Source organism: Carcharhinus amblyrhynchos, chromosome 9 (genome assembly GCF_965287045.1).
Source record: "Carcharhinus amblyrhynchos chromosome 9, sCarAmb.v2.hapA, whole genome shotgun sequence".
Classification (NCBI taxonomy): Eukaryota; Metazoa; Chordata; class Chondrichthyes; order Carcharhiniformes; family Carcharhinidae; genus Carcharhinus; species Carcharhinus amblyrhynchos.
In genome coordinates, this window is record NC_137332.1 from 11,224,503 (window position 1) to 11,248,807 (window position 24,305).

A 24,305-nucleotide genomic window follows, 5' to 3' on the forward strand; every position below is an offset into this window, starting at 1 on the left:
ACCATCAATTCCTGGCACCACCCAACATTCGTTGTTGGAACAAGCTCCAGATGCAAAATGGCACCCTTCAAGGTGCGTCCCCAGCCAATGCAGTCAACGTAATTAACTGCAAAGTGTGTCAAGACGTAATGAGTCGCTTGACAAATGCAAATCTTTTTGATGAATATTAATAATACCGATGCGGATATTAATTTGGACCGCAATTACAAAGGCCACTCCAGCAACTTTCACAACACATCACTTCTGAGGTTAGAGTTATTTTTAATTGCTTAATTGGACAGGAAGTTCCCAGTGATTGGATTGAAAGGATGGCAAGCGGTTGTTCGGATTGCATGAAGGTGGCTGGCTCCAAAGCATTTACTGAGCAATGCTCCAATCTGCATTCTCTCTAAGGGACATTTCAGTATGGAGTGTCAAAAAAAACAATCTCTGTCAAACAGACCAAAACAAAATCCCATAATTAGACTGCGCCCAAGCAGAACACAAATTGTGAAAGAATGATGGGTTGTCAGAGCACAGAAGGAGACCATTTGGCCTATCATGCCCACGCTTTCTCCATGGTTCCACTCCTCTGGAGCTTTCTCCTTTTAAAGTACACATCCAATCACCTTTTGAAAGTTACCATTAAATCTGATTGAACAACCCATAGAATTACTGTGATGCAGAATGAGGCCATTTGGTCTCTCACGTATACACCAACTCTCCAAAAGAGCATCTAATCCAAGGCCACACCTGCCCTATATCCATTATTCCACTGATTTAGCATGGCCAATCTACCTGACCTGCACATCGTTGGACACTAAAGGGCAATTTAGCATGGCCAATCCACATAAATTGCACATCTTTGGGCACTAAGGGGCAATTTAGCATGGCCAACCCACATAAATTGCACATCTTTGGGCACTAAGGGGCAATTTATCCTGGCCAATCCACCTAACCTGCACATCTTTGGACACTAAAGGACAATTTAGCGTGGCCAATCTAGCTAACCTGCACATTTTTGGGCACTAAAGGACAATTTAGCATAGCCAGTTCACCTAACCTGTACACCTTTGGTCACTAAAGAGCAAATTATCATGGCCAATCCACCTAACCCGCACATCTTTGGACACTAAGGGGCAATTTAACATGGCCAATCTACCTAACTTGCACATCTTTGGACACTAAGGGGCAATTTAGCATGACCAATCCACTAAACTACACATCTTTTGACATGAAGGTGCAATTTAGCATGGTCAATCCATCTAAACTACACATTTTTGGAATGTGAGACGAAACTGGAGCACCCGGAAGAAACCGACGCAGACACAGGGAGAACTCCACACAGACATCCAAAGCAAAAATTGAATCTGGGTCCCTACCATGTGAAACTAACCATTTTGTCACCGTCCTGTACCCTTTCAAGTAATGCATTCAAATGGCTATATGAAAAGAAACTCCTCATTTCTTGCCTGGTTCCCTTGACAATTAACAATTGACAGTTTCTGTCCTCTAACCTTAGTACCAGTGGAAACAATTTCTCCCAACAAATCCCTCTATAATTTTGACTGTTTCATAAGAACATAAGAACATAAGAAATAGGAGCAGGAGTAGGCCATCTAGCCCTTCGAGCCTGCCCCGCCATTCAATAAGATCATGGCTGATCTGCCGTGGCTCAGTTCCACATTCCCGCCCTCTCCCCATAACCCTTAATCCCCTCTCTTATCAAAAACCCATCAACCCGCGTCTTAAAAATATTTAGCGAGGTGGCCTCCACCACTTCAACAGGCAGAGAATTCCAGAGATTCACCACCCTTTGAGTGAAGAAGTTCCTCCTCAACTCCGTTCTAAACCGCCCCCCCTTTATCTTGAGGCTGTGCCCCCTAGTCCTACTATCTTTTCTGAGCGGGAAGAGTCTCTCCACCTCTATCCTATCCATCCCATTCATCATCTTATACGTCTCAATGAGATCTCCCCTCATTCTTCTAAACTCTAACGAGTACAAGCCTAATTTATTCAGCCTCTCCTCATAGCTCAACCCCCTCAACTCCAGCATCAGCCAAGTAAACCTCCTCTGCACTCCCTCCAAGGCCAAAATATCCTTGCGTAAGTACGGCACCCAAAACTGCACACAGTACTCCAGCTGCAGCCTCACCAATGCCCTATACAGCCGCAGCAAGACCTCCCTACTTTTATATTCAATCCCCCTCGCTATGAAGGCCAGCATCCCATTCACCTTCCTGACCACCTGCTGCACCTGCAAGCTGGGTTTTTGCGACTCATGCACAAGGACCCCAAGGTCCCTATCTCCCACTCACATGCTCTGTTCCACGGAGAAGTACACAGCTTCTCCAGTCTTCCCAAAAAACTGTGGCCAATCCCCTCTATACTTTCCCAGTGGTCTTGTCAGTTCTCTAGAGGGCCATAAATGTTAGTTGACCTTATAAGCTCGTAGAGGTAAGAAAGTTATGGGGCTGGTTAGTGATGGAGAGTCAATTGATAGAAGATGGAGCGGTGACTCTCGAGATATTTAAAAGTTTTAACGTTTATTTATTAATGTCACAAGTAGGCTTACATTAACACTGCAATGAGGTTACTGTGAAAATCCTCTAGGCACCACACTCCCATGCCTGTTCAGGTACACTGAGGGAGAATTTAGCACAGCCAATACACCTAACCAGCACATCTTTTGGACTGTGGAAGGAAACTGGAGCAGCTGGAAGAAACCCACGCAGGCATGGGGGGAATGTACAAACTCCACACAGACAGTGACCCAAGCCAGGAATCAAACCCAGGTCCCTAGTGCAGTGAGGCAGCAATGATAGCCACTACGCCACGGCACATGACTTTGGTATTCACAGAAAGGAGTGGTAGCGATGCCAAAGGTGGAATGTGCAGAGGAATGAGATGAGGCAACTGTAGGTAAGGGATTGAATGGAGAGGATCCTATACAACTCAAAGTGACTCAGGCTCGAGCTCTGACAGGGATTTAAGTTTTCCACAACTGAGTGAATGTATTTCTAGAGATGTCTCCAACTGTCCCACTTACGTTGCAGAATGGCTGAATTTTTACAGCGCAGAAGGAGGGCATTTGGCCCATCATGTCTGCACTAGCTCTCCATATAAGCCCTGGATCACCTGACACAATCACCTGACACATCCACCATAGCAGTGCATGCCCCACCTTCTCACATCAATTGAAGAACAAACAGACACTTGGATGATTCTTGACCATCAGTCAATCTAATTCTCTTCAATATTTTTACAGTACTCGAAAGGATAATTCCCCTTTGACTTTTCTCCCAGAATTTCTTGCTACAGCATCATGGAGATTAATCTTTAATTTCTAGGAATCCTGGAGAGTTGGCTAATTCTGGCTGCATTCCTAAACACAGAAGAATTTGGGAAAACAGGAATGTGCATCTTCCATGCATTATGGAGAATAATCTTCTCTGCTCTGAAACAAACAATCCCATTTTTGTCAGACTTTGCCCAAAACTATAGGCCTCATCCCTGGTATTACTCAAACCCACCTCCTCTCCACCCACCTGAGGCTTTGAAATCTCCCTAATCAACAACTCCAACATGTTGAGCCTATCTCTACGAACATAGGAACATGCAAATGAGGAGGAGTGGGCCAATCAGACCCTCATGTCTGCTTCACCATTCAATAAGATCATGATGTTGACCTTAATGCCACTCTTCTGCCCACCCTCAATACCCTTTGACAAACCTGGAGTGACATGGTGGCACAATGGTTAGTGCAACTGCCTCACAGCACCAGGGGCTCAGGTTCGATTCCAGGCTTAAATCACTATCTGTGTGGAGTTCTCATTCTCCCTGTGTCTGCCTGGGTTTCCTCCAGGTGCTCTGGTTTCCTCCCAGTCCAAGGATGTGCCAGTTAGGTGGATTGGCCATGTTAAATTGCCCTTTAGTGTCAAGGGGACTAGCTGAGGTAAATGCATGGCATTATGGGGGTAAGGCCTGCGTGGGATTGTGGTCGGTAGAGACTAGATAGGCTGAGTGGCCTCCTTCTGCACTGTAGGAATTCTATGATTTTATAGACCTGCTCCTGGGCCTGGCAAAATTCGCCATAAACAGACACAGGCAGCGGACAACCGAGGGGGTCTTCCAACCCAACTGTCTGCCCCGGACTGCGGCTATTTTCATGGCGGGGTGTCCCTCGAGAGGGACCATGCGGTGCCCAAGAGCACTATTAATACCTTCCGTGCCCGCTGGGCACCGCAGGGACTGGGGTGCATTATCGACGCCTTTAATCACATTTTGATTTGGTGTTTTAAGTCTCATTTCCGCTTTGTTTGGGGTGATTCCCCTCCTTTTGGGAACTGCCCCTTTTAATTTGTCCCTTAGTTAATTTGATTTAGTTCATTTGGTTGGTCAAATAGATTGATATTCTCTGACACCTGTGTTAGTCAATCTATCTACCTCTATCTTAAATATATTCAATGACCCTGACCGGAATTTTCCGGCCATTTACACCCCACTGCCGCTGCCAGCACGGAAGGAAAATTTAGTGCTCAGTCAAATCTCTGTTCACTGCAGCGGGCATAAAGAACCGGAAAGTTCCAGCTGCTGTCCTCTGCTCTCTGAGGAAGACAGTTCCACAGGCTCATGGCTCTCAGAGAGAAACACTTTTTTATCATCTCCATCTTAAATGGGAGACTATATTTTTAAATGTGTTTCTGATTTCTAGCATAAGAACATAAGAACTTGGAGCAGGAATAGGCCATCTGGCCCCTCGAGCCTGCTCCACCATTCAATAAGATCATGGCTGATCTTTTTCTGGACTCAGCTCCACTTACCCTCCATCTCACCATAATGCTTAATTCCTTTACTGTTCAAATATTTATCTATCCTTGCCTTAAAAACATTCAATGAGGCAGCCTCAACAGTTTCACTGGACAGGGAATTCCACAGATTCACAACCCTTTGTGTGAAGAAGTTCCTCCTCAACTCAGTCCTAAATCTGCTGTCCCTTATTTTGAGGCCATACCTCCTAGTTCTAGTTTCACCTGCCAGTGGAAACAACTTTCCTGCTTCTATCTTATCAATTCCCTTCATAATCTTATATGTTTCTATAAAATCTCCCCTCAGTCTTCTGAATTCCAAAGAGTATAGCCCAGTCTACTCAGTCTCTCCTCATAAGCCAACGCTCTCAACTCCGGAATCAACCCAGTGAATCTCCTAATCAATCTAGTAGGGCAGAATGGTGGCACAGTTGCACTGCTGGTGCATCTGGGGTTATGGAGAAAAGGCTGGAAAACCAATGGTGGCATGGTCGCACTGCTGTCTCACAGCGCCAGGGACCTGGGTTCGATTCTCAGCTTGGGTCACTGTCTATGTGGAGTCTACACATTCTCCTCATGTCTGCTTGGGTTTCCTCCGGGTGCTCCAGTTTCCTCCCACAGTATGAAAGATGTGCTGGTTAGGGTGCATTGACCCCAACAGGTGCTGGAGTGTGGCGACTGGGGGAATTTCACAGTAACTACATTGCAGTGTTAATGTAAGCCTTATTTGTGACCAATAAATAAACTTTATAAACTTATGCTGTAAATACACAGTCACTCCTTTAGGGGGGGGGGGACCTGGAATGTCTTAGCTCATTGAGTGAAGCCAGAAGGTGATAACTGACCTGTCCTTTCCGGTCTCCAGCTTGAAAACCTTGTCGCAGTAGTTCATTCGCTCCTCGGTGGTCACGTAGATCTTGGCCTGGGGGTAATTCCTCGCCAGCTGCCGCAGCTCGTTGTAGGTGGCCCCCTTCCCGTCCCGCCGCATGTTCCGATAGGGCCCCCAGATCACGTAGACCGTCTCGTTGGCCTCCCCAAAGTAGTGTTGCCGCCGCTGCTGGAGGAGCGGGACGCTGGTGTGAGACACCACCCTGACACTGGTCCTGGTGCCCACGTCGGTCTCGAATCCGGCCGTGGGCGCGTTGTTCATTCGCCACACGCAGGTGGCCTGGTCGATCAGCCGGCCTGCTCGCTGGCCCAGCATCTGACCCGAGCTGGAGACGATGCTGCAGAGGTCGCAGTGCAGGCGGAGAGGCTGCGGGCGGGACAGGGGGAAGATTAGCAACACGTCAGCTTTCCGGGGGTATGAAAGAAAAAAAGGTGCGCCTCCTGGCCCTTTGGTAGGACATAACCCTGGGGGAACCAGCCCATACGACACAGGAGCAGAATTAGGCCATTCGGCCCAATCAAGTCTGCTCTGCCATTCAATCATGTCTGATATTTTTCTCATCCCCATTCTCCTGCCTTTTCCCCAGAACCCCTGATCCTCTTATTAATCAAGTACCTATCTATCTCTGTCTTAAAGACACTCAATGACCTGGCCCCCACAGCCTTCTGCGGCAAAGAGTTCCACAGATTCACCACTCTCTAGCTGAAGAAATTTCCCCTCATCTCTGCTTTAAAGAATTGTCCCTTTAACCCGAGGTTGAGCCCTCTGGTTCTAGTTTTTCCTACTAGTGGAAACGTCCTCTCCACGTCCACTCTATCCAGGCCTTGCAGTATCCTGTAAGTTTCAATAAGATCCCCCCCATCCTTCTAAACTCCAACAAGTACAGACCCAGAGTCCTCAACCATTCCTCATATGCCAAGCTCTTCATTCCAGGGCTCTTGTGAAGCTCCTCTGGGCCCTTTCCAAGGCCAGCCTATCCTTCCATAGATACGGGGCCCAGAACTGCTCACAATACTCCTAATAGGGTCTGATCAGAGTCTTATAGAGCCCTAGTCCTCTGGACATGAAGGCTAACATTGCATTTTCCTTCTTAACTGCCGGCTAAACCTGCACATTAACCTTAAGAGAATCTTGAACAATTTAGAAAATAGTCTATGCCTCCAGTCCTCCTTCCAAAGTGTATAACCTCACACTTCTCCACATTGTATTCCATCTGCCACTTCTTTGCCTGCTCTCCTAGCCTGTCCAAGTCCATCTGCAGCCCTCCTCAAAAACACCTGTCCCTCTACAAATCTTTGTATCATCTGCAAACTTAGCTACAGTGCCTTCAATTCCTTCCTCCAAATTGTTCATGTATATTGTGAAAATTTGTGGTCCCAGCACCAACCCCTGAGGCACACCACTGGTCACTGGCTGCCATCCTGAAAAAGACCCCTTTAACCCCACTCTCTGCTTTCTGCCAGTCAGCTAATCCTCTATCCATGCCAGGATTTTGCTCTTAACACCATGGCTAGCAACTTATTTAACAGCCTCCTATGCGGCACCTTGTCAAAGGCCTTCCAGAAATCTAAATACATCACATCCACTGGTTCTCTTTTATCTAACTTCCTTGTTACCTCCTCAAAGAACTCTAACAGATTTGTCAGACATGACCTCCCCTTAACGAACCTCCATAACCTCCAAATCCCAATCGTAGCCCCTCCTCACACTTGCACCATTGGTTACTGACATGTCCCATAATGCACCACCTTGTCACAGCAAAACAAGATGGCTGACAGGCTCTTGGCTACACAACTGGACAATGCTTGACCATCAATCAAACATCCTGATCCCTCCCCATCTCCAGTACCTTTCTAACTGATGGGTTAAAGTTTTCGGTATTAATCACTCTTTGTATTCCCTGCCACATTGCTTGGAACCACGTCCTGCAGACTGATCATCATAGAATCATAGAATTCCTACAGTGCAGAAGGAGGCCATTTGGCCCATTGAGCCAGTGCTGACCACAATCCCACTCAGGCCCTATCTGCTTAACCCTGTCTATTTACCCTATCATTTCTCCTGACACTATGGGACAATTTATCGACCTAGCTTACACAAGGAAGGAAACCAGAACGCCTGGAGGAAACCCACACAGACACAGGGAGAACCTGCAACCTCCACACAGACAGTGACCCAAACCAGGAATCCAATCCGGAGCTGTGAGGTAGCAGTGCTAACCATTGTCCGACCGCGCTGCCGCACATTCCATAAATGGGAACCTTAACCCCATATATTTACCCTGCCAGTTCCCCTGACACTATGGGGCAATTTACCATGGCCAATCAACATAGCCCACACACCTTTGGGCTGTGGGAGAAAACCGGAGAACCCAGAGGAAACTCATGTGGACACGGGGAGAATGTGCAGACTCCATACAGATATTTACCTCGTGGCTGGAATTGAACCTGGGTCCATGGCGCTGTGAGGCAGCAGTGCTAACCACTGAGCCACCCCAATGATCTCTCATTGCTGCATGCTCCATAATAATCCTGCAATGTTGGCAGCCCCATGTCCTCCACACACTTATTTCTGAATTGTAAGGCTGGATTGTACAGTTGTGTCTCTCCCACCATCACCCCCTCCCATTCCCTCCTATTCCCTCTCTACCCTGACTTAACATGCAGCACGATGGACACTGGGGCAGTATTCAAAGTCACTCCTTCAGCCTCCCAAACCGCAGAAGGTAAGAAGAATAATTAGTGAGTTACTGAGCTGATTAATGGCCCAACTGGCTGAAATCTTACACTGGCTGCTGCACTTTTATTGACTCACGAAAAGAGCGTTGGGACATCTGGTATGAGGAGGCAACAGAAGGGCTATTTAAGTCTATTTATTGAAGTTTATTTATTTATTAGTGTCACAAGTAGCTTATATTAACTTATTTTACGGAAGAATGAGGGGAGATCTTATAGAAACAATTAAGATTATGAAGGGAATAGATAAGATAGAAGCAGGGAGGTTGTTTCCATTGATGGGTGAAACTAGAATTAGGGGGAATGGCCTCAACATAAGGGGGACCAGATTTAAGACTGAGTTGGGGAGGAACTTCTTCACCCAAAGGGTTGTGAATCTGTGGAATTCCCTGCCCAGTGAAACAGTTGAGGCTACCTCATTGAATGTTTTCAAGGCAAAGATAGACAGATTTTTGAACAGTAAAGGAATTAAGGGTTATGGTGAGCGGGCAGGTAAGTGGAGCTGAGTCTATGAAAAGATCAGCCATGATCTTATTGAATGGCGGGGCAGGCTCGAGGGGCCAGATGGCCTACTCCTGCTCCTAGTTCTTCTGTTAACAATGAAGTTACTGTGAAAAACCCTGAGTCACCACACTCCAGCATCTGTCCGGGTACACTGAGGGAGAATTTAGCACGGCCAATGCACCTGACCAGCACGTTTTTCAGACTGTGGGAGGTAACGGGAGCACCCGGAAGAAACCCGTGCAGACACGAGGAGACTCCACTCAGACAGCGACCCAAGCCGGGAATCGAACGCTGGTCCTGGCGCTGTGGCGCAGCAGTGTAGCCACTGTGCCACCGTGCTGCACAGTTGGCAGCAGAGCCTGCCAGTGAAGGTGGCAATGTTTGATCAGTTATTGTTGCTGTTTCTCTTCCCACACCTGGTGGTGCACAAGGCAGAAGTTCATCTGTTTGTATATTGGGTTTTTCCTGGAATACGTCATTAGTCTGTCGCTAGAGGCTTATAGTTTAAGGGGAGCCCCCACTCCACACCAAGCATGCAACTAGTTGATGCAAAAATGTTGAATGCTTGCCTCCACTGGCCAGGGTATTGAGTTTAAAAATTGACAACTCATGTTGCAGCTTTATAGAACCTTAGTTAGGCCACACTTGGAATATAGTGTTCAATTCTGGTCGCTACTACCAGAAGGATGTGGAGTCTTTGGAGAGGGTACAGAAAAGATTTACCAGGATGTTGCCTGGTATGGAGGGCATTAGCTATGAGGAGAAGTTGGAAAAACCAGGTCTGTTCTCACTGGAACGACAGAGGTTGAGGGGCCACCTGATAGAAGTCCACAAGATTATGAGGAGCATGGACAGAGTGGATAGTCAGAAGCTTTTTCCCAGGGTGAAAGAGTCAATTACTAGGGGGCATAGGTTTAAGGTGTGAGGGGCAAGGTTTAAAGGAGATATACCAGGCAAGCTTTTTACACAGAGGGTGGTGGGTGCCTGGGGAGGTAATGGAAACAGATACGATAGTGACTTTTAAAGGGCATCTTGACAAATACATGAATAGGATGGGAATAGAGGGATAGCGTCCCTGGAAATGTAGGGGGTTCTATTCAGTTGGGCAGCATGGTCAGTGCAGACTTGGAGGGCCAAAGGGCCTGTTCCTGTGCTGTAATTTTCTTTATTCTTTGTTCAATGTATTCAGGAGACGGTTGGATATGGCACTTGGGGCGAATGGGATCAAAGGTTATGGGGAGAAAGCAGGATTAGGCTATTGAGTTGGACAATCAGCCACGATCGTGATGAATGGTGGAGCAGGCTCGAAGGGCCAAATGGCCTTCTCCTGCTCCTACCTTTTATATTTCTATATAAACATAGCTGCTCAGAAATCTCTCCCACTCTTACCACAGACGCTGATGTGTTTGGAACTCAACCTGTCTGACTGCCTTATGGTCACATCTCCCTTGGCCATCAAGTCCTGGGGTGGAACTCGAACTCTGGCTCTGAAGCAGGGACTCTATCCACTGCACCACAAGACCTCTGCTTCTGCTGGGTGGTTGACTTTATTTTCCTGTTCTTTTTAAGGCGGAGTTAACAAATAAGGAGTAAGTGAGAAGATGGGGTGAGAGCGGGGTCAATTGGGTGTCCATGACTGACTTCCAGTTCACCATCTTTCCTGCCTTTGACTGGGCATGGAGGCCCCCCCACACCTTCCCCCAAACCACCCCCCCCCCAACTTTCCAACACTGATTGGCTGCTTTGCTACCAAGGCGGTCATCAATTGGCTGCCTGACGCTTGATTTGTGGTGTTGAGATGTGGGCGGAGGAGCCTCCGGACCACACGCTTCCCATTGTACCTCCCTCAGCCCACTGGAGACTGTAAAAACCTACCCTTGGAATCGTCAGGCATAGGAGGAGGCACTTTAGTCACAGGGAGAGGTGAGAGGCACTGGGTTTGTTCTCACAGCAGGGGCAGGATGGAGAAGATTTATCGGTCAGTCCATTGTGCCTTCCACTGGCCCTTCGAGGGAGCATTTCAATCAGCCCCAGTCTCCTGGTTTTCCCCCCCATATCTGCAATGTGTTTCCTTTCCAGTCCCCTTCATAACATCACGACTGAATGATAAATAAAGCCAGACCTGGAAAACTGTGTACAATTCTGGTCAGCCTATTATAGAAAGGATATTATTAAACTAGAAAGAGTGCAGAAAAGATTAACTAGGATGCTACCGGGATTTGATTGTTTGAGTTATAAGAAGAGGTCGGATAGACTGGGACTCTTTTCCCTGGAGCACAGGGGGCTTAGGGGTGATCTTATAGAGGTAATATCTTTTCCCAGAGGTAGGGGAGTCTAAACCTAAAGGTAATAGGTTTAAGATGAGATGGGAAAGATACAAAAGAGTCCAGAGGAGCATTTTTTTCACACAAAGGGTGGTGAGTATCTGGAACAAACTGCCAGAGGTAGTAGGAGAGGCGGATACATTTTTGTCCTTTAAAAAACATTTAGACAGTTACATGGGTAAGATGGATATAGAGGGATGTGGGTCAAACGCAGGCAATTGGGACTAACTTAGCGGTTAAAAGAAGGGCAGCTTGGACAAGTTGGGCCGAAGGGCCTGTTTCCATGCTGTAAACCTCTATGACTCTATCTGCTTCCATCATCGATTCAGGTCAAGCATTCAACATCAACTCCACAGTTTCTCCTCAAAATGGTTTTGCCAATGATCTGCTAGTCAGTGAGAATTACGTTCACCGGAGTTTAGAAGTGGAAAAGGGGATCTTATAGAAACTTATAAAATTCTAACAGGATTAGACAGGGTAGATTCAGAAAGATTGTTCCTGATGGTGGGGCGTCCAGAACTAGGGGTCATAGTTTAAGGATAAGGGGTAAAACTTTTAGAACTGAGATGAGAAGAAATTTCTTCACCCAGAGGGTGGTGAATGTGTGGAATTCACTCCCACAGAATGTAGTTGAGGTCAAAACATTGTCTGATTTCAAGAAGACATAAAGATACTTGATTTTGATTTGATTTCATTTACTTTCGTCACATATATTAGTATACAGTGAAAAGAATTGTTTCTTGTGTGCTGTACAGGGAAAGCATACTGTTCATTGAGAAAGAAAGGAGAGACTGTAGAGGGTAGTGTTGCAGCCATGGCTAGGGTGCAGAGAAAGATAGCTTTTTAGGCTAAAATGTATGGGGAGAAGTGGGGGAATCAAGGTATTTGATGATTAGCCATAATCAAATTGAATGGCGGAGCAGGCTTGAAGGGCCAAATGGCCTACATCTTCTTTTAGTTTCTATATTGCTATACCCGTACCCTCTGGTGACTGACCCACCTGTGAGAGCAAATACTTTCTCCCTATTTGTCAAACCTTTCGTAATTTTGTACAGCTCATTAAATCTGCCCTTAATCTTCCCCACGCTAAGGGGAATGGCAGCTTCCCTCGTCTCTCCTGATGAATAACAATGAAAAGAAGGAATTTTCTCTGGGATAATGTCTTTCATTTGTGAATATGACCCAGTGATTAATAAGCAACAATTCTCACTGCAAATTACATCACAAATTTTCCATTTCATTTTATCTCATCCCGCGTGTGGGGATTTGACACATTTCTGTTGTTTCGGAGCGATGATACATGTCAGCTGAAAGCGCCCGGCACTTAACTATAACATCTAATATGTTAGCGCAGACTAAATAAGTGTTGGCACCGAGACAAGTAAATAGATTAGTATTGCCAACTGGCAAGTATGTAAAGTAGGATATGGTAATGAGCTGTTTATATTATTGAACTGGTTACCCAGAGAGAAGAGGAGAGGGGGTGTGGGAAGGGTTGGGGGGGGGGGGGCGGTGGTGGGTAGTGGGAGAGGGTGAGGGGGGGAAAAGAGTGTGAGAAAGGATAGGGGGTGCCACTGAGCCAGAAGTTCTGGGTTCGAGTCCCACTCCAGGAATTGAAGTCCAAATAAGGTGCATTCGTAATGCTGCCAAGTAGATTGATTATCGATAATATAGATTGCTACAGATGCTGGAAACCTGAAACAACAGGAAATGCTGGACAATCTCATGAAGCGGGGCAGCAATCGCGGAGAGAGACACAGGGATTTCCCCGTCCCGCCTGCCATGGGAATCGCCAGCGGGTGGGATAAGCCTGTGACGTGCAAAGGTCTGCTGACCTCAGGTGGGATTTTCCAGTCTAAGGGCAAGTGTGGCCGGAAAATCCCACCCACAGAGTCAGTGGGCACAATCCTCCATTTTCTTGTCCAAGCTTGGTGTGGCTCCTGCTCTGTCCAAGACTGCAAGAAACTATGAAGGGTCGTGAACAAAGCCCAGTCCATCACGCAAACCAGTCACCCATCCATTGGCTCCATCTGCACTTCCCTTTGAAAAGCAGCCAGCATAATCAGGTTGTGCAGGTTAGGTTGAGATCTTATTGAGACGTATAAGATGATGAATGGGATGGATAGGATAGAGGTGGAGAGACTCTTCCCGCTCAAAAAAGACAGTAGGACTAGGGGGCACAGCCTCAAGATAAAGGGGGAGCGGTTTAGAACGGAGTTGAGGAGGAACTTCTTCACTCAAAGGGTGGTGAATCTCTGGAATTCTCTGCCTGTTGAAGTAGTGGAGGCTACCTCGCTAAATATTTTTAAGAAGCGGGTTGATGGGTTCTTGATAAGAGAGGGGATTAAGGGTTATGGGGAGAGGGCGGGAAAGTGGAACTGAGCCACGACAGATCAGCCATGATCTTATTGAATGGCGGGGCAGGCTCGAAGGGCTAGATGGCCTACTCCTGCTCCGATTTCTTATTTCTTATGTTGGGCGGGTTAGGCTGATTAGTCATGCTAAATTGTCCCTTAGCAAACTAGCCTCCCATCCATTGATTCTTTCTATGCTTCCCACTGCCTCAGAAAAGTAGCAGTGTAATTAAGGACCCCCACGCATCCTGGACATTCTCTGTTCCACCTTCTTCTGTCAGGAAAAAGCACAAGAATCTGAAAACACATACCAGCTGACTCACAAACACTGCTTTTGAATGGTCATATCATATATTAAGCTGACCTTTCTCAGCACCCTAGCTGTGGCTGTAACATTAGTGGAGTAAAGACATGGGGGTTATAGAAAAGGGCCTGGGTAAGATGATCTATGTGGAGAATCAGTACATTCTCAATGGGTTAAAGGGCCTCCTTTTGCACTGTAGGGATTCTATGAACACCTTGTCTCATTATTGTTTTTGAAGGATCGAAACCACGATATTCTTGATGACTCTGGAACACAAGATCATGGTGGTCGTGGTTGCAGTGTCTGTCTCTTTAAGATAGGACAATAGGAGAGTGTCACCTGACTGGAGGAACCAATAGGAATAGAGCGCAAGTGATCACCCCAGAGGGTGAAGGCCTCTCTCAGTTAGGTGACCTTGCAGCCATGTGGGAGATGTGTAAAGATGGAGCAGTTACTCCAGAGCAACCAAAGACTGCAAACTCCTGTACCCAATTCCTCTGTTCACAACAAAGACCGAAACCTCTTGATGACATCCGAACTGTGCCACACTGTAACATCAACCTTACAGCTTGGCTGTTTGGGAGGGATGTCAGGAAGTATCTCTTCATATGTAATGCAAATCTGGAATTTGCTGTCCTGGGACAGCACGGTGGTTAGCACTGCTGCCTCACAGCGCCAGGGACCCAGCCTCAGGTGACTGTCTGTGTGGAGTTTGCACATTCTCCCCGTGTCTGCATGGGTTTCCTCCAGATGTTCCGGTTTCCCTCCACAGTCCAGAGATATGCTGGTTACTTTGGTTGGCTGTGGCAAATTGACCTTAATGTTAGGGAGATTAGTAAGGCAAATGCGTGGGATAGGGCCTGGGTGGGATTGTGCTCGGTACGGACTCAATGGCTGGAATTTTACCGGCACGCCCGCCCCAATCCCAAGACGGGCGAGGCTCACAGAACAGCATTCTGTGTTGGCCTCGGGCGGGATCTCACGAGCGTCGGGCGGGCAAGGCAGTGAAATTCCAGTAGATGGGCTGAATGGCCTCCTCTGTAGTGTCAGGATTCTATGATTCTACACAAGGCAGTTGAGGCTGTGGGGGTTTAGTGCAGGGTTGGGGGTGGGGGAGGCAGGAAATCAATTCAGAATTTCAAAACTGAGGTTGATAAATGTTTTGTCAGGTGGAGGTATTAAGGGGATACAGACCAAGGTGAATAAATTGGAATTAAGGTACAGATCAGCCACAATCTAATCAAACAGAGCCCCCCAGGGCTGAAGGGCCCACTCAGTTTCTGTAATTTTTCATTATTGCTGTCTTTTTGATTTAAAAAGAAATCGTTTGACCCACAGAGCAGAGAATGCGAGAGGGAGCTGAATTAATCTCATTAACCTAGATTGATCCAGCATTTCTGTCCTTTCAACTCACTGTTAATCCATCTCCTTCACAACAGTCACACTGCTCCTGCAACTAAACCGTCGCAGCTCATGTTTCAAAGCGAAAAGCTCCAAAGAGTCGAATGACAATCTGTCAGTCAGTGCTGAGGGGGAATTGGAATCGTGCTGCGTTGGATGCTTTCAGCTGCAGGTCTGTAAGCACCAATGCATTGCTGCTTTGCTGCAATCATAGAACTCCCACAGTGCAGATGGAAGCAATTTGGCCCATTGAGTCTGCACTGACTGTCTGGCAGAGACTTCCACTCACCTGACCAAGGAACAGCGTTCCGAAAGCTTGTGGGATAACTATCAAATAAACTTGTTGGGCTTTAACCTGGTGTTGTGAGACTTCTTATTGTGTTTACCCCAGTCCAACGCCGGCACCTCCACATCATCTCTGGCAGAGGCCAGAATTTTACCGTTTCACCCCCGCAGGAAACGGAGTGGGCGAGGGGCGGACTATGGAAAGGTCCGTTAACTTTGAGCGGGATTTTATGGTTTTGTAATGAGCAAGGCCTTAATATGCCGACACTATAGTTAAGAAAGTCCACCAACATGTCTACTTTCTCAGGAGGCTCGGGAAATTTGGCATATCAGCTATGACTCTCGCCAACTTGTACAGATGCACCATGAAAAGCATTCTTTCTGGTTGTATCACAGCTCAGTATGGCTCTTGCTCTGCCCAAGACCGCAAGAAACTACAAAAGGTTGTGAATGTAGCCCAATCCATCACACAAACCAACCTCCCATCCATTGACTTTGTCTACACTTTCCGCTGCCTTGGCAAAGCAGCCAGCGTAATTAAGGACCCCACGTACCCCGGACATTCTCTCTTCCGTCTTAGAACATACAACATAGAAAACTACAACACAAACAGGCCCTTCGGCCCACAAGTTGTGCTGGTCATATACCTGCCTACCAGGTCTATCTATAACCCTCAATCCCATTAAATCCCATGTACTCATCCATAAGTCTCTTAAATGACCCCAACGAGTTCGCCTCCACCACCACTGACAGCAGCCGATTCCACTCACCCACCACCCTCTGAGCGCAAAACTTACCTCTGACATCTCCTCTGTACCCACTCTCCAGCACCTTAAACCTGTATCCTCTTGTAGTGACCATTTCAGCCCTGGGAAATGGCCTCTGAGAATCCAACCGATCTCTACCTCTCAACATTTTATAAACCTCTATCAGGTCACTTCTTTTCTCCAGGGAAAAAAGACCTAGCTCCCTCAACCTATCCTCATAAGGCATGCCACCCAATCCAGGCAACATCCTTGTGAATCTCCTCTGCACCCTTTCAATAGTTTCCACATCTTTCTTGTAATAACCTTCTTCCTTCAGGAAAAGATACAAAAGTCTGAGGTCACGTACCAACAGACTCAAGAACAGCTTCTTCCCTGCTGTTGTCAGACTTCTGAATGGACTTCCTTCCATTAAGTTGATCTTTCTCTACACCCTAGCTATGACTGTAACACTACATTCTGCACTCCTTCTCTACGAACAGCATGTTTTGTTTGTAGACCGCACAAGAAACAATACTTTTCACGGTATGTTAATACATGTCACAATAATAAATTAAATGAAAAAATCAAATCAAATATTCATCCAGAGTATCCCCAGGCCCTATCCCCATAACCCCACACATTTACCACATCTAATTCATCTAACCTGCACACTTTGGGATGCTAAGGGGCAATTTAACATGGCCAATCCACTAACTTGCACATCTTTGAACTGTGTGAGGAAACCAGAGCACCTGGAGGAAACCCACAGTGACATGGGGAGAAGGTGCAAACTCCACACAGAACCAAGTCGGGAATTGAACCTGGGTCCCTGGCGCTGTGAGGTGGCAGTGCTAGCCACCGTGCCACCGAACCCCATTAGATCTAGATGAACTGATCATCTGTAATGCCCACTCAGCAAAGACAGGACACAAGCATGGCCATTGTAGAAGGTCAAGGCAATGTAAGGATTCTATGATTCTATCAATCTCCTTCAGGATTCTGTCTGTTAATGAGAGTGTCTCTCATTCTTCTAAAATAAATTCCAAAGAGTATAGACCCAATTCAGGCCACTTCTCAGCCTTGGCTTCCTGGAGGTGTGAGAATTAAAGAAGGACTTGCGTTTATAGAATGGTGCCTTTCAAAGTATTTTACATGTATAGTGTATTACTTGAAGATGTAATCGTAAAGACAGAGGATGGGAGTAATCTTGTGCTGATAGCGCGCAGGAAACAATCAAGTCAGTTGCATGAATTACAGTACAGAATGTAAGAAATACATTCCACCACCACCTTCTCAAAGGAAAATAGGGATGGGTATTAAATGCAATTGCAATAACAATGTTTAAGAGGCATCTTGACAGATCATAGAACCCCTACAATGCAAGAGGAGGCCATTTGGCCCATCGAGCCTGCACTGGCATTAATCCCTCCCAGCCCCTGTGCCTGTGACCCCATGTATTTACCCTGCTAATCCCCCTGACACCAAGGGGCAATTTAGCATGGCCAATCCACCTGACCTGCACATCTTTACGGAGTGGGAGGAAACCGGAGCACCCAGAAGAAACCCACACAGACATGGGGAGAACATACAAATCCACACAGTCACCAAGGTCGGAATTGAACCCAGGTCCCTGGCACTGTGAGGCAGCAAAGCCGCTGTGCTGCTGTGCCATCATGCCGCTGTGCCATGTAATGTCAATAGGCAGGGAATAGAGAATACGTAACACGTCGAGGCAAAGGGTCTTTAGTTGTGAAAGGCATCATATGTCAGTGCTCAGTGGGCCGAAGGGCCTGTTCCTGTGCTCTACTGTTCTCTGTTCTTTGTTCCTTCACCTTAGCTAGAAATGCCCATATCCCATAAATGAATTTAAAGAAAGAAGTAAACCGTTCAGTCCCTCATGTCTGCTCCACAGATCAATAAGATCATAGCTGAGCTTCCATCACAATTCTACTTTTCCACCCAGTCCCCAAATCCCTTAATAGAGTCGAAAAATCTGTCAATCCCATTCTCAGTGACTGAGTGTAGAGAATTCCTATGGGGCCATTTGATCCATTGCATCTGTGTCAGTGCTAACCGGTACACTGATTGTCTACTCTCATTTCACACCCTTTTCTGCCCCACATGTTTTCGAATTCCTTTTAAACCATAAGATATAGAAGCAGAATTAGGCCAATCGGCCCATTAAGTCTGCTCCGCCATTCAGTCATAGCTGACAAGTTTCTTCTCAATCCCATTCTCCCATCTTTTCCCAGTGACTTTTGATCTCCTTACCAATCAAGAACCTATCTATCTCTGTCTTAAAGACACTCAGTGAACTGGCCTCTGTAGCCTCCCACGGCAAAGAGTTCCACAGATTCACCACCCTCTGGCTGAAGAAATTCCTCCTCATCTCTGTTCTAAAGGGTTGTCCCTTTACTCTGAGGCTGTGCTCTCGGATTCTAGTCTCTCCTACTAATGGAAACATCTTCCCCATGTCCACCTGTCTGGGCCTTTCAGTATTCTGTAAGTTTCAATGAGGTCCCCCCCTCATCCTTCTAAACTCCATCGAGTACAGATCTAGAGTCCTCAAACGATCTTCATGCATCAAATCGTTTTAATTGTTTTAAATCATTTCTCTCCTGTAATGGAGTTGCAGTCTTTGCTTGATATATCCCCTTGTGATAAAGCATTCTTCATGAAAACACTTCCTTTAACTCTCCTTTTTATTCCTCTGAGGATAACCCTCAGTCTGTACCTCCTCGCTATTAGCTCACTCGACAATTGGGAAACAGTCTTGCAATGTTTATGTTCTCAAATATATTTCAAAAACCTCTCTGTAGTGAGGTAGGTGGATAAATACTTGAAAAAAGATGGAAGAGAAAAGGAGGAAAGGGTTTGGGGAATGGGATAAGATGGGGAACGCTTCCAGAGGGCTGGCACAGACATGATGGGCCAAATGGCCTTCTTCTGGGCAGTAAAATCCGACAGTCTGAATACACTCCTCTCCCGCCAACCTAGAGCTTCTCTTGTAATAAAAAGAATAGCGATCTTGTTGACTTTCTTCTTAACTATAAGATCGCACAAGAACAGATGTAACATCCAGAGAATCAGAGCAGGGGACGACTCGAGAGACGAGAAGGGGCTGCCAATCATTGCTGATCTCTGGTTACATGAGAACCCAGCGCTGCTTGAGATAACACAGGCTCCTTAACACACACTCCCTCAACAGAATCACAGACGTTCATGGCTTTTGGGAATAACTCACAATTTTTTATATGGTTTCAAGAAAAGTGCAAAAGTGATGCTTAAAGCATAACCTCAGCTAAACTGTGTCCAGTGAATGTTCTGTGAACTTGGTGGGTATGAGAGCTTACAGAAGGCATGGGGGTGTGTGGGAGACAGGCGGGTGTGTGAGGGACACAGGGGTGTGGGGGACATACAGGGGTGTATGGGAGACTCAGGGGTGTGTGGGGAATGAGTAGGGTGTTTGGGAGACACAAGGGTGTGTGCAGGACACAGGGGTGTGTGCGGGACATAGGGTTGTGTGAGGGACACAGTTGTGTGTGAGGGGCACAGGAGTGTATGAGGGATACAGAAGTGTGTGAGAGACACAGGGCTGTGTGAGGGACCAGGGGTGTATGGGGAAGGAACGGGGTGTGTGAGAGGCTGAGGGGTGTGTGGGAGGCACAGGGGTGTGTGGGGGACCAGGGGTGTATGGGGAAGGAACGGGGTGTGTGAGAGGTTGAGGGGTGTGGGGGAGGCAGAGGGGTATATGGGGAACATAAAAACACAAGAACTAGGAGCAGGAGTAGGCCATTTGGCCCCTCGAGCCCATGCCACCATTCAATAAGATCATGGCTGATCTTTCCATGGACTCAGTTCCACTTACCTGCCCGCTCACCATAACCCTTAATTCCTTTACTGTCCAAAAATTTATCTATCCTTGCCTTAAAAACATTCAACGAGGTAACCTCAACTGCTTCACTGGGTAGGGAATTCTACAGATTCACAACCCTTTGCCTCTCACATACCCCTCTGCCTCCTGAACTCAATCCTAAATTTTCTCACCCTATTTTGAGGCTATGCCCCCAGTTCTAATTCCACCCGCAGTGGAAACACCTTCCCTATCTTATCTAATGTCTTCATAATTTTATTTGATTCTATAAGAGCCTCCCTCACTGTTCTAAATCCCAATGAGTATAGTCCCAGTCTACTTAGTCCCTCCTCATAAGCCAACTTTCTCAACTCCAGAATCAACCTAGTGAACTCTTCTCTACCCCCTCCAGTGCCAGTATATCCTTTCTCAAGTAAGGAGACCAAAACTGTAGACAGTATTCCAGGTGTGGCCTCACCAGCACCTTATACAGCTGCAAGATAACCTCGCTGTTTTTAAACTCCATCCCTCTAGCAATGAAGGACAAAATTCCATTTGCCTTCTTAATTACCTGCTGCACCTCTAAACCAACTCCTTGAGATTCCTGTACAAGGACACCCAGGTCCCTCTGCACAACAGCATGCTGCAATATTTTACCATTTAAATAATAGTCCATTTTGCTGTTATTCCAGCCAAAATGGATGACCTCGTATTTACCAACATTGTACTCCATCTGTTAGACCCTCACCCACTCACTTAGATTATCTACATCCCTTTGCAGGCTTTCAGCATCCCCTGCACACTTTGCTCTGCCTCTCATCTTAGTGTCATCTGTGAATTTTGACACAAAACACTGGGTCCCCAACTTCAGATCAGCTATGTAAATCGTAAACAATTGCATTCCCAATACTGACCCTTGAGGCACACCACTAGTCACTGATTGCCAACCAGAAAAACAGCCATTTACTCCCACTCTTTGCTTTCTATTAGTTAACCAATCCTCTATCCATGCTAATACATTACCCGTAACACCGTGCACTTTTATCTTATGTAGCAGTCCTTGGTGCAGCACCTTGTCAAATGCCTTCTGGAAATCCAGATACACCACACCCACAGGTTCCCCATTGTCCACATGTAATGTTTTCAAAGGATTCCACCAAATTAGTCAAACATGACCTTCTCTTCATTAACTTATACTGTGTCTTACCAATTGGACCATTTATATCCAGATTTCTTGCTATTTCTTCCTTGATGATAGATTCAAGCATTTTCCCTACTTCAGAAGTTAAGCTAACAGACCTATAGTTCCCCGCCTTTTGTCTACCTTCTTTTTTAAACAGTGGCGTCACATTTGCTGTTTTCCAATCTGCGGCAACCACCCCAGTGAATTTTGGTAAATTACCACTAGTGCCTTTGCTTTTTCTCCTGCCATCTCTTTTAGTACCCTGGGATGCATTCCATCATGACCAAGAGACTTGTCTACCATTAGCCCTATTTCTTTATAGCTTTTCTCGTGGCTTTCTGCTGACTTATAAAGATTTCCCAATTCTCTAGGTTCCCACTAATCTTTGCCACTTTGTATGCATTTTCTTTCAATTTTATTTCCTTAGATATCCATGGCTGAGCAGGCGGAGCTTGCTCAAGGGGCTGAATGGCCCAGTCCTGCTCCTAGCTCTTATCATTCTTATGGTCTGCAGAGGTACAAGATGTTACATTTCTATAGCACTTTTTCACAATCTTAGGGTCCCCCTGTACACTTTACAACGAATTTTCAAGTGTGTAATGTTGGACACACACTGATCAATTTACACATAGCAAGCTCCGACAAACAGCAATAAGCAACATCTCAGCCAATTGGATTCCGTTGTTGATTGAGAGACTAATATTTGTCATCACACTTGGGGTAACCAGCTTGCCTGCCTTCAAACACTAACCTTTTCCTCTTGGGATGACAGGCATGGTTTGATGAATCATCTGAAAGATGGCACTGCTGACAGGATAACACTCCCTCATTACCATTCAGAGTGTCAGCCTGGGCCGTGTGCTCAAGTCTCAGGAGTGGGATTTGAGCCCCTACTGAAGGCGATAGTCCTGATAACAGCAGAATTATTGAACATAAGAACATAAGAAATAGGAGCAGGAGTAGGCCAACTAGCCCTTCGAGCCTGCCCCGCCATTCAATAAGATCATGGCTGATCTGTCGTGGCTCAATCCCACATTCCCGCCCTCTCCCCATAACCCTTAATCCCCTCTCTCATCAAAAACCCATCAACCCGCGTCTTAAAAATATTTAGTGAGGCAGCCTCCACCACTTCAACGGGCAGAGAATTCCAGAGATTCACCACCCTTTGAGTGAAGAAGTTCCTCCTCAACTCCGTTCTAAACCGCCCCCCCTTTATCTTGAGGCTGTGCCCCCTACCCTACTATCCTTTCTGAGCGGGAAGAGTCTCTCCACCTCTGTCCTATCCATCCCATTCATCATCTTATACGTCTCAATGAGATCTCCCCTCATTCTTCTAAACTCTAACGAGTACAAGCCTAATCAATTCAGCCTCTCCTCATAGCTCAACCCCCTCAACTCCGGCATCAGCCTAGTAAACCTCCTCTGCACTCCCTCCAAGGCTAAAATATCCTTGCGTAAGTGCGGCGCCCAAAACTGCACACAGTACTTCAGCTGCGGCCTCACCAATGCCCTATACAGCCGCAGCAAGACCTCCCTACTTTTATATTCAATCCCCCTCGCTATGAAGGCCAGCATCCCATTCGCCTTCCTGACCACCTGCTGCACCTGCAAGCTGGGTTTTTGCGACTCATGCACAAGGACCCCGAGGTCCCTCTGCACCGTCGCCTGCTGCAGTTTTTCTCCACGTAAGAAATAATCCTTCCTACCATTATTCCTACCAAAGTGGACCACCTCGCACTTGCCAACATTAAATTCCATTTGCCATTTCCTGGTCCATTCGCCCAGCCTATCTAGATCCTTCTGTAGACCCTCCCCACCCTCCGCACAATTTGCCTTTCCACCAATTTTGGTGTCATCAGCAAATTTCGACACCCTGCACTCGGTTCCCTCCTCCAGATCATCTATATAAATGGTAAATGACATGCGCTCCAGAATTAGCCCCATTCCTAGCCAGGCTGTTCCAGTGCCACTCCAACATTGACATCTATCTGACAATGTGGAAATTTGTCCAGATATGTCAGCAGGACGCTATCACCTCGCCCGCCAAGGAATTGGTGCAAGTGAGGATCCGACGATGGAAATCTCTGTTGACCTTGGGCAGGGATTTCCAGTCTTACCCGAGCGAGAAAATCGCACCCATTCTGTCCACAAAAAGCAAGAGAAATCCTACTCAGCCAGTTACTGCCCCATCAGTCAACTCTCCTTCACTCGGAGTCCTCAACAACACTACCAACTGACACTCACTTAGCAATAACCTGCTCACTGATGCTCAGTTTGGGTCCCGCCAGGATCATTCAGTTCCTGACCTCATTACAACTTTGGTATAAACATGGACACAAGAGCTGAATTGAAGTGGGGAAATGGGAATGACTGTCCTCAACATCAAGGCAACATTTGACCGAGTGTGGCGTCAAGGAGCCTTGACAAAACTGAAGTCAATGGGAATCAGAGGGAAAGCTCTCTGCCAGTTAGAGTCATACCTGGCACAAAGGAAAGTTATTGGAAGTCAATTATCTCAAGAGTTCCTCAGCATTGCGTCCTAGGTTCAACCATCAGTAACTTCATCAACAACTTTCCCTCCACCCAAGGGATTTAAGGGCTCATGGGGATGGCATGGTGGCGCAGTGATTAGCACTGCTGCCTCACAGCAGCCAGGCACCTAAGTTCAATTCCGGCCTCAGGTCACTGTCTGGGTGGAGTTTGTACCTTCTCCCCGTGACTGCGTGGGTTTCCTCCGGGTACTCCGGTTTCCTCCCACACTCCAGAAATGTGGTGTTGGATGGATTGGCCATGCTAAATTCACCTTAGTGTCAGGGGGATTAGTAGAGTAAATATGTGGCATTGCGAGAATAGGGCCTGGGTGGGATTGTTGTTGGTGCAGACTTGATGGGCTGAATGGCCTTCTTCTGCTGTAGGGTTTCTATGATTTTATTCGATAAT

General features: G+C 46.7%; 1 protein-coding gene across 1 annotated transcript in view; it reads right to left on the minus strand.

The window, feature by feature from the left end:
• The window catches only part of st6galnac3 (ST6 (alpha-N-acetyl-neuraminyl-2,3-beta-galactosyl-1,3)-N-acetylgalactosaminide alpha-2,6-sialyltransferase 3), a 230,851-nt gene that overhangs the window by 101,328 nt on the left and 105,218 nt on the right, over positions 1-24,305 (minus strand). Inside the window, exon 3 of the mRNA XM_080196500.1 lies at positions 5,633-6,042. Within this exon, the coding sequence (XP_080052626.1) occupies positions 5,633-6,042 (410 nt within the window). The remainder of the gene's footprint in view (positions 1-5,632; positions 6,043-24,305) is intronic.